The 16,519-nt window shown below is 41.5% G+C and overlaps 1 protein-coding gene across 1 annotated transcript in view; it reads left to right on the forward strand.

Moving 5' to 3' along the window:
* CFAP251 (cilia and flagella associated protein 251) overlaps positions 1-16,519 on the forward strand; it is a 58,455-nt gene that overhangs the window by 17,041 nt on the left and 24,895 nt on the right. The window contains exons 8-15 of the mRNA XM_045534910.1: positions 1,007-1,084; positions 2,502-2,552; positions 4,964-5,178; positions 7,046-7,240; positions 8,009-8,259; positions 8,599-8,750; positions 9,850-10,023; positions 11,100-11,284. Of these exons, the coding sequence (XP_045390866.1) occupies positions 1,007-1,084; positions 2,502-2,552; positions 4,964-5,178; positions 7,046-7,240; positions 8,009-8,259; positions 8,599-8,750; positions 9,850-10,023; positions 11,100-11,284 (1,301 nt within the window). The remainder of the gene's footprint in view (positions 1-1,006; positions 1,085-2,501; positions 2,553-4,963; positions 5,179-7,045; positions 7,241-8,008; positions 8,260-8,598; positions 8,751-9,849; positions 10,024-11,099; positions 11,285-16,519) is intronic.

The raw sequence follows: 16,519 nt of genomic DNA on the forward strand, positions 1-16,519 counted from the left end.
TTGACCCCACATCTCTCCCCTCTGCTTGTCTTCACAGTGAAACTGCTCAGAGGAGTTGTCTCCACTCACTTTCTCTACTTCCTCATCTGCCTTCACTTTTTTTCCTGCAAGAAATATTTGATCTCTTTAAAATTTCTTTTTTTTTTTTTTGAGACAGAGTCTTGTTCTGTCACCCCGGCTGGAGGTCTTTGTGAGGTCTGGTCCATACACTTTGCTTTGTCTGTTCTTCATCCCACCCAGGCTCTTGTGCTGTCCTGATATCAATGCTCAGACACTGGCATTGGTAGTTTATATTCCTGCAGTGATGCAGCAAGTGATGGGTTAGGAACAGGTGTGGAGACGGGGTGGGAGCAATAGAAACAGAACTTAAGAAGCTTTTCTTCAGTCTGTCCCCCAACACTGCCTCCTGCAGCCCCTCCTCGCCTCAGGCTGCAGCCACCCACCTCCCACACACATTTTCAAGACACCAGCCTTATGGTTCCCCAGGAGTATCTCGCTTTGTTGTTGTTGCTCTTATTGTCTTGTTTCTGTATTTAGTGTTTCCCCCCTCTCCATGGTTTCTGCAGGGTTGATTTTTAGGAAGGGAGCCAGCAACTCATGCTATTCACCATCTTGGCAGGAATCAGAAACCTCTTCCAATATCTTGCGTTCATTCCAAGATATAGTGTGGCCCTGTCAAATTTAGAGATGTGTATGCAGCCGTCTTTGTCCAAAGGACACAGAATAAAGGTTATTGATGAATACTGGTTTACTTTTGCTTGTTCCAATTTACAGATGATGAATTATAATAAATAAGGCTAGAAAGAGAACACATTTGACATCATTTATTTTAATAACTAGTATTTAAATGGTATTCCTATTGCTTACCAAATGCCATGTCTTTTCTGTTTTATATTCCTACTCATTTATTTTAATTAAAATTATTATTTAATTTTAACATTCAGCTTAACCAGAGTGAGACACAAAATTTATTATCATTAACATATTTCCATACTTTATATTTCAGAACTACCTTATTTTTAATCCAACAAATAATAAAGAATTGGTGAGCAATAGTAAAACACAGGCAATATATTATTCATGGGTAAGTGGAAATGTTTTGATTTGTTTTAAATGTGGATACGAGTGTATATTCATTCTTTGAGTACAGATGTTTTGATAATGTAACAATATAGTATCTCCACTTAGGAAGCAATGAATATATATTAAAATGTTTTGATTTAATTATTCCCATTGGAAATTAGCATATTAAATCAGAATCAGATAATTTAATTGTATTAAAGTAATGAGGAAAATATTTATTTGAATATATTTAACAAGTCTAATATATAGGATTTGTTGAGACCTTGGACTTTATTCCCTGTTAGAACTAAGGAATTAGCAAACAGATCAGTGATATATGTACCACCACAGGGCAAAATCATGAGATTAAAAAAACATTGAAATTATGCCGGGCATGGTGGCTCGTGCCTGTAATCCCAGAGCCAAGGTGGGAGGATTGCTTGAGGCCAGGAGTTTGAAATAGCCTGGGCAACATAGCAAAACTCCACCTCTACAAAAAAAATTTAAAAAAATAAATAGAAAAGAAATCAAACATGGAATTGCCATATAACTCAGCAATTCCTAGGTATATACCTAAAAGAATTGAAAACAGGCCTTCAAACAAATACTTTTTCGTAAATGTTCATAGCAGCAACACTATTTGCAATAACTAAAAGGTAGAAACAAACCGAACGTCTATCAACTGATGAATAAGTAAACAAATACAGTGTATCCATACAAGGAATATTATCGTATAAAGTACTGATGCAGGCCACGGCACGGATGCAGCACGGATGAGCCTTGAAAACATTATGCTAAATGAAAGAAGCCAGACACACACAGTCACATACTGTATGATTCCATTTATATGGAATGACCAGAATAGGCAGATGCACAGAAACAGGGAGTGCATCGGTGGTTGTCAGGGGCTGGGGAAAGTGGGGAATAGAAAGCGACTGCTCAGTGGGCATGGGGTTTCCTTCCGGGGTGATGAAAATGCCTTGGAACTAGATAGAGAAGGTGGTTGCACGGCATTGTGAATATATTAAATTCTACTGAATTATGCACTTTAAATTGGTTAATGGTTGATTTTATGTTAAGTGAATTTTACCTCAATAAAAAAATTGCAAAGCAAAAACAAAAAGACACTGAATCACTGATTGTCAATGACATTCATTACTTCAGGTATTTATTATAGTTCTAAAGCCTTATTAATGTGTAATTCAAATTTGCATTAACTGCCACGTAAAGTCACAATCATTTGTGGTATTTTTTTATGTATTTACTTTTCTTTCAGAATGTTTTTAGATGTTCCCTGAGGCAACAAGTTCTCTTAAGGTGTAGAAATTGCAAGTTTCTGACCTGTTTAGATGTATTTGTTTTGATTTTGTTATTATGTAGTTCTTCTTTTGGAAACCAGGTCTTTTTTTAGTAGTGATTATTTTTTCTGTACTTATCAGATTGAAGAGAAAGAGACACTTGCTCACAGTGCCCCACTTTTAACAGAAAAAGTGAGTATGCCTGCTGCATTTTTATACATCACATTTTGTGGAGAATAAATAACGTATGTGCAAGCTTAGTTGCTTTAGGCTGTTCTTTGTACATCTTGATATGAAACCATTGGGAAATAATTTGAAAGATTTTACTTGGGTCCTTTATCCATACTGAATTGTCAGTTGAAAATAATGAAAATATTGTTAAAAATACAATATTATGGAGAAAAAAATTACTGAGAAAAAAGTGTGATGGCTTTTACAATGCATATGTACATAGTAACAAAGAACAAAAGTTAATCTGAAGTGGTGTAAGTAGAGTAGCTGAATGTGAGTGGATCCCTTATAAAGCTGCTCAGTTTCAGAATAATAAACAATGATTTTGGGCATTTACATATTTAAAAGTCAGTAGGAAGGTGGTGAACCAGAGGTTGAGAGAACATTTCATCTTGCCTGCTTCCCTCAAGCTATTATGTCTGAAGTGGAACTCGAGTTCTGCCTCCTGTAGCATTTTCTGCATTTGATTCTCCCTCAGTGAGTACCTTATGATGATTTTTCTGCTTCTTTTCTTCTCGGTATGATTTGTAGGAATATTTTTTTTTTTTTTTGAGACAGCGTCTCACTCTGTTGCCCGGGCTAGAGTGCCATGGCGTCAGCCTAGCTCACAGCAACCTGAAATTCCTGGGCTCAAGGGATCCTCCTGCCTCAGCCTCCCAAGTAGCTGGGACTACAGGCATGTGCCGCCTGCCCGGATAATTTTTTCTATATATAGTTTTAGTTGTCCAGCTAATTTCTTTCTATTTTTAGTAGAGACGGGTTCTTGTTCTTGCTCAGGCTGGTCTCGAACTCCTGAGCTCAAACGATCCACCCGCCTCGGCCTCCCAGAGCGCTAGGATTACAGGCGTTAGCCACCGTGCCTGGCCGGAATTTATTTTTTAAGAGGCCATGCTAAAAGGAAAAAAAAAAAAAGATGAGATGGATGGACACAAGGAAAGATTATTCTGTCTTTTCAGAAATTAAAGTACCAAAAACTGTAGTCAATTCTCATTATTATATAGTTATGTTCTATAAAGTCTCTACAAACACTGAATTAGCAAATACTGAACCATTGCTTCTACGGCAAATGTGGGATTAGGTTCCTGTGAGCCTCTGATCACATTTTCACCAACTGATCAATACCTAACCTTGTTTTATATATATTTTCTGTTTAAAGATACCATATTTGATATATATCATTGATTCGTTGATGTTGAACTCACAGCTAACAGTGCTATAACTCATGCCTTCTGAACGAAGGTCTTCTAACACATGTATTTTTGCAATAAGGCACATCACAGCCTTCTTTTGCTTAGGAACACTACACATCACTTTAGCACTATGTTTGGGGGCCAACATAAGTCCTGAAATCACCAAGAAAAAGCACCCCAAAAATGCAAACAACATGGTTATTGACCACAAAAGGATACTTTTTTACAATATAAGAGCTGAAACAAGAAGGCAGAGCATTGCCTTGTTTGACCTCAACTGGTGTTCGTGTTGGATGAGTCAAATTTTTTGCCACTCTGTACATCAAAACCTGCAGATGACCATGAAAGTGCTATGAGTATTAATTGGGAGGGTTATGAATAAATTCTAGCAAGTAGGTGAATTCAAAAATACAGAATCCACAAATAGTGAGCATTGATTGTAAGTTGAAATGATAAAAATGCCTCGTATTGAAATATTGCTGCTCTTAGAAAGAACTTGATGCTCTTGCTTGACCAATTATTTTACTGTTCCTCTTATGTTCAAGTCGGAAGAGGTAAACCCTAGGATGTCCTCTGCATAATTAGAGAATTGGGCAGCAGACTTGTTGTATTATATGATGGGGGGCTTTATCACTGCTCTGGGTTCTTTTGATCCTTCATCTCTCAGACACTAAGAAAGATGGCCTAGTGCCTTATTTCACATAGCACAAATTCAATCGGGAGTCTTACTCGGGGCATTTCTATGTACAGTGCTTACATAATTTCTACTGATGGGGAAACACCTTATGATCAAAAGAGACTGGGAGAATTATTTTATGATGTTTTACAACTGGAGTATGCTTTTGCTCGCAACAGATATCAGTTTCTTTATCAGTCTCTGAAACCTCCATAACAGAAGTTTAACAGGTATAACAGTGATTATCTATTCTTTCACTTACTTTAAACAAACAGTTTAATTGAACACAATACATAACCCTTCACTTGCTCTTAGCAAACCTTCAGAGGTTCAGAACTGCCTGGACCATGGCAATCCATGGGAGACGGTTTTTAGTTAGTGTTGTTTTTTTCCTTTCTCTTTTTCCCAGTGTATTTCTGCATAATGTTATAAAATGTCATGTTGATCAGTGATTTGTTTTATATTTATTACCAACCATAACTCATAACCTGTCTTTTGAAACACAGACTTTCAACAAGCTCGTGGGAAAATTTAGCCAGTCCATCTTTCACTTGAATTTGACACAAATACTCTCAGCCACGATGGAAGGGAAGCTGGTTGTCTGGGACATACAGCGCTCACCATTGTCTTCATCCACCTCTTTGGGGGGTCCCTACATCAAGCCGTGTAAATTGGTTCATTTGCAGAAAGAAAGTATCACTGTGCTTACTACAGTTGACAGGTAATTGTTGAAAAGTAGCTATAGATGATTATAAAAATATTCTAAAACCCCTTTGGATGTATGTGCACATTTTTATATGCATAGAATATTTTTTCAGGAGAGTCACAATTAACTGGAAACATTGAGCCTCTGAGGAAAAGAACTGAGAACCAGGAGCACGGCTGGGGGTGGATAGACTTCTTTTTATAGTCCCGTTTGTACTATTTGGATTTTTGAAAAATCATGTGTTAAAAAATCCCTTTGTATTGAGGAAACAAAAAGTAACTGATTTTTTTCTTTTGTGCCAATTAGATTTATTTTTGCACCTAAAATTTTACACACTTTAAATTTAAGAAAATAACTCAGAGTTATATTGTTTTTTCTGTTTACAAAATAACATTTACCCATCATGAAAAGATAAAATACATCAGAACTTTATAAAATTCACTCTTTGATTTTGAGCAGCTGTGGAGACTCAGAGGTGGTCAGTTAGAACAGGGTCTGCATTCCAGCGGCAGCCCTTCCTTGCTGAGTGACCTTGAGCAAGGGACTTCACCTTGCTGGGCCTCCATTTCTATGTGTAAAATGGGCATCACAACACTGTCTCTCTCAGAGTGGTTTTATGAGGATTTCGTGAGACAAGGCGTGTAAAACTCTTGGCACACTGCCTGGCCCAGCAGAGGCAGGCATCATTAGTGTGTGCAGGAAGTTCCCAAAAGTGTGGAGAAAATTGCCTAATGACAAGGACCCTGCCCATATGGGTAGAGTCACTGTGCCATCTACTTTCAAAAAGCCCATTTGCTTTCATCTGCCTTTCTTTTGATGCAGGGGAACAGTGAGGTCCTGACATGGCTTTACAAAGAGAAATGCAAATTGTCATCCTCACTCAGTGGTGCGAAAAGACAGTAGTAGAACTGCAATTGGCCATACAATCAACTCTTAATTAGTTAGGGTTTAGGACCCAGTGAAGACCAGGCCGGGGTTCCCCTCTGTCCATGTTAGTAAAACCCAGCCAGGACCTGGGAGCCCTTGAAGGAAAAGGTCTCTGAAAACACTTGGCCAGTTGTGCTGCTTCTGTCCAGCAGAGGGCAGTGAAAGATGTGACCATTTCCTCTGCCCACCTGCCTTGCTTATTAATCAGAAACCTCATTTAATCACTGTGCGTACATAGGAGAAAATTCATCCCCCTCTGTCCCCCGTGATTAGAATTATGTCAGAGTCTTAAAAAAAACTCATTTGGGATGGATCCGAGGACTGGAAATAAAAGCCATTTTGTCACGCAGCACTGCGTTTGACTGTGGTGACTGGACAGGGTTTTACGATCACTCTAACAGCAGTGCCTTCCTGTAAAGCAGCTTGTGTCCCATTGCCAGCCTGTGTGATTTCAGAGGGCTGGTAGAGTGACTCTCTCCACTGTCATCTGTAGTCATGCGGCGGAGAGTGTAAATCACTGCTCACCACCATTGTACATGGCTGATCACGGAGGGCAGGGAAGAGTGTGTCAGAGAGCAGGGACTTTGCTTTAGATACACCTGGATTCCCGGCATAGTCTAGCCAGGTGGGTCTGAATATGTCCCATAAAATATTTGGGATACACTTATACTACAAGGTTATTTATTACTTATCTGAGGTTCACATTTAACTGGGCATCCTATATTGTTATTTGTTAAACCTAGCAACACAAGGCCTTGCCTAATTTCTTAACTTCTCTTAGCCTTAGTTTCCTAGATATAAAGTGGAATAACAGTAAAATCAGCCTCACTGGGCAGTGCGAAATGAAGTTTTTACAATGTCTTGGAATCCAGAGCCTAACATATAATTTAAGTGTTCAATAGAAGGTACTTGTTATTACTGCTGTTTACCAAACTGATGTTATTCTCCATTTTAGCTATATTGTCACAGGTGACATTAAGGGCAACATTAAGTTCTATGATCATACCCTGGCTATTGTTAACTGGTATAGTCACCTGAAACTGAGCTCCATAAGAACTCTGTCCTTTTCAATAACCCTGGCAGCTCCTCCAACAGAAAAATCAAACTATCCTCCGGACTGCACTTTAAAAGGTGATCTCTTTATTGTAAGGTAAGTTGTTAATGAATTTAGTCATTTGAGTGAATGAATGAATCTAGTCATTTGAATGGTCAAAAAATGATGGATGTCTTTGTTTAGTTTGCATGCATTGGAACATTCGTCTTGTTCCTGGGATATGCCATAGAGAGACCTGGCTTTCCTAATCATTCCTTTACCTGGCTTACAGATGGATGTTCTTGGCTGATTATAATCACTATTTGATCTTTTAAAAAATTTATTAGCCATCATTTTGATATTAAGACTCTTTAGTAAATGGAAGCTGTAAGGTCCTTATCCCTAGACTCTAATCTCTGTCGAGTCTAGAGTCCTTCCTGTAGGTTGGTCTCTTTTCTGTAGCTGATCTTGTCCTAGCTGCTGTGGTGAAAGGCATTGGATAATTAATAGCCATAACATTTTAAGACCGAATTATCTGTGAGTCTGCTTAATTACCCTTGCAGTATTTACAGGCACATCTGTATGTGTGCACCAAACTCCATATTTGCATACACAAATGAATATTTGCATGTGCAGATTAGCTAATTGTACAACTGACTGTCCATCTGCATACTTAATGACTCAATTTACATGTAGAAAAGTGGGTTTTTTCACTTGCAAATGGAGGCTGTTGGGTATTGGTGGTATATTTTTGGAGATGTCGGGTTAATAATGTCACTAAATTACAGACGACAGAGGCGTTTTATGTGCAATTAGAAGCAGAATAGCTGGCATGCCCCATTCCCTGCAAACACTGAAACTGTTTGGTCTCTCCTTGGCAAACAGGAATCTTATCATTGGAACATCTGATGCCACCGTGTACCACTTAACAACAGATGGGACCAAACTTGAGAAGTTATTTGTAGAGCCCAAAGATGCCATTTGTGCCATCTCCTGCCACCCATATCAACCCCTCATTGCCGTTGGGAGCTTCTGTGGGATGATCAAAGTGTGGGATTATGAAAAGAAAAAGTACATTTTCAGCAGGGTCTTTGAGAAAGGGCTTGGAGTACAGAGTCTGACCTACAACCCCGAAGGTATTTGCATTTTATCAGCCTATCATTGGTTCCAAATGGAAAACAGACCCCAGGGGGATATACCTTGGCTGTCACAGCTTTAGGAATTTTTCTCTAAGTCCCCTCAGCAAGGTAGATAAGATACCTTCTCTGTCAGGATCCTGCAGCTTTCTGGGCCTAGTACTATCTGAGCACTCATCCTAAGGTGTCGTGCTTTTCAGTTTGTTTCTATACGGGAACCTCGTCTGCTGTGTTCATTGCTGCCTCCTCTGTACCTAGAACAAAGCCTGGCACAGACTCAGTATTTCTTGAATGAATGAAGTCCTTTCCCATCGTTGGCCCTCTGGTTTGTCGTTTCAGGAGCCCTTCTTGGAGCTGGCTTCACAGAGGGGACGGTGTACATTCTTGATGCAATGTCTTTAGAAAACGAAACCCCAGAGCCCTTCAGATACTCCAGAACCAGTGTGACTCACATAAGTTTTTCCCATAACTCTCAGTATATGGCAACTGCTGTAAGTATTTTCACTGACTGTTCAGTGGCTTAGCAACCTTCTTTAAAACCAAAAGAGAAAGGGGGCTGGGGGAAAATGTAGAGTTTCTTTTTGGAGTGATGAAAATGCTCTCAAATTGTGATGATGATCGCACAACTCTGGGAATATACTAAAACCCATCATATTGTATCTTGAAGCCAGTGAATTGTGTGGTATGTAAACTATCTCTCAATAAAGCTGTTACACAAAGAGAAAGGGGCAAGGGAGGGATGAGGACTTTTCCCTGAAAACAAGACCAAGGCCTCAGAACCTCCCGACTTGGATTCTGCTGCCCTGATAGCTCATTTCGGTTGGTAGGTTTTGGGAACCCTCTCTCTGCGTTCGTTCTTTCATCTGTCCCTCTGATTTTTGACTACATTGATCTCAGAGCAGTGTCCTCTACCATATTTTGGATTCTGTTTCTTCCCTCTGTGAACAGGGCTGGCTCATAATCTCAGGAAAGATTTTCTCAGGCCTCTCACCTCTCCCTCCTGCAAGTTCTCTTGGTCTGCTTTTGCGTTGGGTGGGGAAGGCAGCTGTAATCACTTAAACCACCGTCCCTCCCAGCACTGTCCCCTCCTCACCGTGGTGTGGCTGCCCTTCTGGTTTGTGTACACAACGCTTTCGAAGCTAAAGCCGTCCCAGCACACTGTGGGCCCACACAGCTCAGGCTCCCTGTCCCTGTGCCCCTTCAGGCTGGGCTCTTCCACTCTGACCCAGTTCACTCTCAGCCTTCATACCTTTTTTTTTTAAATCATACCTTTTTTATTTTATGTAGCTGGACAAAGAAAAGGGACAAAAGCGAAAAGAGGCTCTTGGTTTTCCACAGAGAATGAGGTGGGAACTTGGAGAGTAAGACCATAGCATCAATAAATACTTTCTCCCCCCACTACCTATGTAAGTTATCTATTTTTAACCTTAATTTTCTCATCTGTAAAATGGGCATTATTTTGCCACTTGCTCTGATAGACTAAGATTTGTTTTGGAGAAAATTTTCTAAGGGCAAAATTAGTATAAAAGTGTAATGATTCTTAATTTACAGAATTAAGAAAGGAATAACTTCTCTTACGCTCACATTCAGGACATAAGTTTTACTGTGGCCATTTACATGGTGGTAGTCAAAAGTGGAAAAAGGGTCTGGGAATACTTAGCAAGACTTCGCTCTCATCGCAAAAGCATCCGATGTCTCCTGTTTGGGGTTCACCTGGACAACAACGAGCCTAGACTGCTGAGCCTCGGGAGAGACAGTCTCTTGGTGAGCTGGTTAGGTTTCGTTTACCTGGTCACTAGGACTGTGTTTCATTCTTGTTACATCCCTGGCATCTTGCACAGAACCAGGCCCACAGCATGTGTGTTTGTTGGAAAAAATGAGTATACAACAAAGTATCATAAACCTCTTCAAGTCAGCACTTTGCCTTAACACAGGTGTGACACGGCACAGGGACTCAACGTTCTGAATGAGGAGGCTTTTGGGAAGCACCAAGTGGGAAGGCGAGGGGAGGCGTGTTCCCCAGAGTGTGGAGAGCCCCTCCCCTTGCCTCCCCATGTGACTGGGAAAGCCGACACTCACTCACGCTCTGTGTCCAGGGGTCAGGCCAGGCTGTCACCTACATGTGAAAACTAGTAAAGGATGTGAGTTGGAGGGAAACGCAGTATTACAGGACCAAGCCAAATGGATTCAGAATCAGTCAGTGAATCTATCTATGCATCCTTCCTTCCTTTCCTCCTCCCTCCCTTCCTTTCCTCCCCTTCTTTCCTTTATTCTGTTTATCCAACCATCCATCCATCCATCCATCCTGGGCTGCCCACTGAAACATACCTGTGGAACAAATTCAGCAGGCTGCTAATTTGTGACTGTCGAGTGCTGTGCTGAGATTTAGATATAAATTAGTTCTTACTCTCGAAGAGTTTCTAAGATAATGCTAAGAGATGCAGAATAACAGAACTGTAAGAGTTCAGGTTTTGGAGTCAGTTGGACCTAAATTTGAATTTTTACTTTGCCACTTTTTAACTATGTGACCTTGGGCAAGCCACTGTGAACATATGTTTTCTCATCTGTAAAATGGACAGTACTACTTGGTAGGGGAGTTATGAGGAGTAAATGGCATGATGTTTTTAAGAGCATTTAGCTCATAGTGAATACTCAATAACGGTAACTGATAAGGTGTCAGGTCTATGCAAGTTTTCTCTTTGGAGACCTGATACTGTCTCCCCCAGAATAGGACTATTGACTGATAATTACAAAGGCTATTACCTAAAAGCTTGAGGCTCCTTAGCCGAGCCTTTTCTTTGGCTAGGCCCTCATGTGTGTCCATCTGGGCCCCTCCGCAGATAGAGTATAATCTTCTCAAGAGCCACAGAGACCACCTGGAAGTCCTAGACATTCACCGAACTGACCAGGGCAGCTACCCCACCTGTATGGTCTGGTACCCACCGCTCACCAAGGAGCTCTTCCTGCTCATTTGCAACAGTGCCTACAAAGTGAAACTTTTCAATTCTACCACCAAAATGTGCAGGTAAGCACCAGGAGCTCCCCTCTAATGTGTATTAATATATCAATTTCTCTGCCCCAAGCCTATTTCAAGTCTCAATTTAAGGACCTGTGAGCAGCTTGGCTACTATTATCATCCTCTTCACTTTGTAGAGGAGGAAACTGAGGCACAGATAACATAAGTAATTCTCACCCAAGGTCACATGGCTAGGAAGTGCCAGAGGCAGGGTGCAACCTGGAGCCCTTGCACCTAAGCCCGGCCCTGCAGGGAGTAAGGCATCCAGAGCTCAGTGTTTGTGAATTGAGGGAGGAAACAGACCCTGGGGCCCTGGAAAAGTCACTGATACTCTAAAATCTCCTTCTCTCCTGCAGAAAAACACACTTTCACCTGACTACTACTAATTGTTGATTTTTATTATTCTTGGCTCTCAAAGGAATTTTAAATTCAACTGATAGCTTCCCTTTGTTCACTCCCTACATGAGCCACGCACTGTTCTAGGTACTGAACACAATGGGATAAAAACAAAACAATGTCTCCATCATCATGGAGTTTATGCTTTAGTGGGGAAGGGATGATGCACTAACACGGACGGGTAGCCGGGGAGTGGGAACATGGTAATCAGTGCTGTGCAAAAAGTGTGACAGGGCAGCGGGAAAAGAAGGGAAGCCCTAGAGCTGGAGGGGCTGCTGCTGCACAAGGTGGGCAGGGAGGCCTCAGAGAGGGTGACTTCTGGACAGAGACTCCTCAGAAAGGAGGGAGCGGACCATGTAGTTGGAGAAAAAAGCGTCCAGACAGAGGACCAGCAGGTGCAAAGGATGGAAAGCAGAAGGTGTTTGAGGTTTGAGCAGTGCCAAGAAGGCTGCATGGCTGGAGCAGAGTGGGCGAGGAGGAGAGCGTGGGAGAGCAGGTCAGAGGTGCAGGCAGGTCGCCTGATGCACGACGCCACGGGGACTCTGGCTCTTTCCTGTGGAATTCAGGAGCTAGTGGAGGGTTTAGAGCAGAGGACTGACATGTTCTGATTTATACTTAAAAATGATGTCTGGCTTCTGTACAGAGACTGGATTCTGGGGCTCAAAGGTAGAAGCAAGACTCAGAAAGCTGTTGTGAGAGATGCTGGTGGCTTGGCCCTTAGGGGCAGCAGGGAAGGGGGTTGGATACTGGGTGGATCCTGTAGGCAGAGCAAACGGGGTTTGCTGATGGAGTGAAAGGGAGGTGTGAGAGCTCGGGCTTCTCACATACCTCAAAGCCAGAAGGCTGCACTCCAGCCTGGGTGGCAGAGCGAGCCCCTGTCGCTAAAAAAAAAAAAAGAAAGAAAGAAAAACAAAACAAAAAACCAGAAGAAGAATAGATTTAAGGCAAATCAAGAGTCAGAGTTTGGACAAGGCAATTTGGAGATGCCTACTCATCATCCAGGTGGGAGTCCGCAAACTAGACTCCTGAGTATGGAGGTCATGGGAGAGGCTGGGCTGGAGGTCAAGAGCACAGGATGGTTCAAATCCATGAATCCCTGGTTGTCCAGTGGTTAGGAACAAATAAAAGATAATAACAAATAAAATAAAGCCACAGAGATAGGAGGAGACTCCAGAGGGGAGGAGTAGATGGAGATTGAAGGACCATGCCCAGGGCATCCAAAGTTTGGCCTCTTAGTGCAGCATCTCCTCCCTTCTGAAGCCGTCCTGCGCCTGCAGGTGGCCTCTTGTGCTTCCAGCCCACACAGGTCCCAGGAGTTGCCCTTGTGACAAGCACTGATTATCATGCGCCATCCCTGTGCTAGGGCCTACACGCCTCATCCCATCTCATCATCAAGAACCCTGCAGAGTACCCCACTGAGGTCCGGGGAGACTATGTCACTTGCCCAAGGTGAAGCAGGGCAGGACTTGACCCTTGAATCCAGCCTGGATTCTGTCCTCTGCTGGGCACTGCAGGCCCTGACACAGGCCTGGCTTTGGGATCTTACCTGCTCAGCCCTGGAGGTAAGCTGTGGTTTGGCTGCCTGCTGGATATAGCTGAAAAAAGGCAAGGAGGAGGAGAACCTGGCAGTGAGAATGTTTCAGTCATCTTGCCTGGAGAAGGAAGTTAGGGAACGGGCAGCAGCAGCCGGCCCCAGGCTTGAGAAAGATCCTTGTTTTGAAATGTATCACAGATAAGATAGGTCCCTCAAAAGGCCAGGACCACCCAGGATTTTTTTTTTTTTTCAAGAGTTCTTTTCCAGAAGGCACAAGGAAAAATGACTGAGAAATGCCATGGCATGTGATAGGAGAAATCCAGCACATTTTTTAAAAACTATTAAAACACTTGAAAGCATGTACGAAGAAGAGTTTTAGGAAGATTTCAGAATCTTCAGGCATTGTCTTTAATGGATACACATTTTTTGGACAGAGAATATCCCTCAGCTATGCCCAGTCCTGAGAAACTCTAAATCTGTGGAGCAGGAGAATTAGAGTGGCCTTAGGCTTGAAGTTCCTACTAACAGTTCTTAACCAGAGAGAAAAAGCAGGAGGGACTTTTAGCCACACAGTTATGAGTTTCTGACTATTGAAGATCAATCTGAAATTGGTGTAAAGCATCTTAAAAAAAATAATTTATCGGTTGAGTGCAGTGGCTCACACCTGTAATCCTAGCACTTCGGGAGGCCAAGGTGGGAGGATCACTTGAGGCCAGGAGTTTAAGACCAACCTGGGCAACATAGTGAGACCCCATCTCTACAAAAAAATTGTAAAAATTAGCTGGATGTGGTGGCGTGTGCCTGTAGTCCTAGCTACTTGGGAGGCTAAGACAGGAGGATGGCTTGAGGCCAGGAGTTGGAGGCTGCAAGGCTGAGATAGCACTACTGCACTCCAGCCTGGGCAGCAGAGTGAGATCTTGTCTCTAAAAAATAAATAAATAAATAAGGTGAACAATTCAGTGGCATTTAGTGCATTTACAGTGTTGTGCAACCACCATCTCAGTCTAGTTCCAGAACATTTCCATCATTCTAAAATAAAACCCCTGCATAAAGCATCTTTTAAGTTGTAGGAATAATAAAGCCTCATAACTACAGCTAATTGGCAAGGAATTGACTTTTCATGATAAATCTGAAAGAATTTAAAAACATTTTAAAAATATTTGAGAGAACATGAAAAGGCAGTTCACAGAAAAAGGCCAATAAACCTATGAGCAGATGCTCACTAGTGTATCAAAGATGGAAATGAAAACAAGATATCATTTTTCTCAAATCAGATTAGCAAAGATAACAATGATTGATAGTGCCAAGTGTTGGCAAGGGTTTAGAGAAACCGGGCACTCGCATCTGCCACTGGTGGGGGTGTAAATCGGTGTAACCTTTGTCACCCTCTATTAAATTTTATCCTATATTTTGACTTCCAGGAATACAGGCCACAGAAGTACTCACACAGTGTGCCAAGACATAAGTAAAAGGATGTCTTGTTTGAAAATATTTTAAAAAATGGAAACAATCCAAATGCCCATTAATAGGGGATTAGTTAAATGATGGCTTGTCAGTGCACTGGAACACGATGCTGCTTTTAGAAAAGAAAAAAAGAGAAAGAGTTAAGATAGCTCTCTCTGTAGTGACGTGGAACTACCTTGAAGATAAGAGATAAAGCAAATTGCCAATGAAGTGTGAATAGCATAATTCTATTTTTATATAAAATTATAATTATAAAAGAAATTCTTGAGTCATATACGCCAAACCATTGCCTGTCATTATACTGGGATAGGGTACAGCAATGTGGAGTTATAGGTAGATTTTCTACTTTCTATATGTCTAAATGTTTGAAAATTTTCATAATGAATCTGTAATACTTTTTTAAACAGAAGAAAAAGATATTAATTTTACACAATTGGTGTATGTGTCTCATAATACTTGGTAGCAGTTATATATCTGTATGGTAGAAATTGTGCTATGTGCTTTATATAAGTTAACTTACATAACTCAGCACAGTCTTATGGGGTAAGTACAGTTTTTGTCCCTATTTTACAGGTAAGGAACCCAGGGCACAGAGAGGTTATTTTTAATTTAAATTGGGATATAATTCGTATACCATAAACTTCACCCTTTTAAAGAATACACTTAAGTGGTTTTTACTATATTCACAAAGTTGTACAATCACCAATATCCAACTCAGGAACATTTTCATCACCTCAAAAAGAAACCCCAACCCTGCCAGCACTCACTCCCCATTCTCCCCTCCCCCCTCCTATCCCTGGCAACCACTAATCTGCTTTCTGTCTTATGGATTTGTCTATTCTGGATATATAAATCACATTTGTATCAATGGAAGCATACAATATGTGGCCTTTTGTGCCTGGCTTCTTTCACTTGACATAATATTTTTGAGGTTCATTCACATTGTGACATGAATCAGTCCTTCATTCCTTTTTATGGCTGAATAGTATTCCATTGTGTGGATATGCCACATTCTGTTTATCTAGGCATCACTTGATGGACATTAGGGTTGTTTCGGCTTCTTGGCTATCATGAACATTTGGGAATAGATTTCTGTGAAGATATATGTGTTTCGTTTCACTTGTATATAGCCCTAGGAGTGGGCATATTGGTTCATACAGTAATTATGTGTTTAACCATCTGAGGACCCTGCTGTTTTCCATAGTAACTGCACCATTTGCATTCCTACCAGCAATGTTTGAAGGTTCCAGTTTCTCCCCAACTTTCCCCTAATTTTTTTTTTTTTTTTTGAGACAGGGTCTCGCTCTGTTGCCCAGGCTAGAGTGCAGTGGCATCATCGTAGCTCACAGCAATCTCAAACTTCTGGGCTCAGGCAATCCTGCCTCAGCCTCCCAAGTAGCTGGGACTACAGGGATGCACCACCAAGCCTGGCTAATTTTTAAACTTTTTTTTTTTTTGTAGAGACAGGGTCTTGCTATTGCCCAGGCTGGTCTTGAACTCCTGGCCTCAAGTGATCCTCCTGCCTTGGCTTCCCAAAGTGCTAAACCACCGATCCTGGCCTGCCCTAGTTGTTAAGGGTCAGAGCTGGGATTCAAATCAGAGTCTGTGCTCTTCAGCATGCTCTGCCCTGCCTCTACCCTCTCAGTGATATGTGGGGACAGGTCTTCAACCTTTCTACTTCAATGATCAGAGAAGGGTGACTTTGAATTAGCTGGTGCATTGTCTACTTAGTGGTCATTTTAGTGTTTTTAAAATTTCACCTAATTCTGCATGTATATAAACCTGATCATGGATCATCACAGCCTGACACCCTCCCACAGCACCCTGTGGCCCAGCAGGGAAAGCCTGCT

This window comes from Lemur catta, chromosome 21 (assembly GCF_020740605.2).
Source record: "Lemur catta isolate mLemCat1 chromosome 21, mLemCat1.pri, whole genome shotgun sequence".
NCBI lineage: Eukaryota > Metazoa > Chordata > Mammalia > Primates > Lemuridae > Lemur > Lemur catta.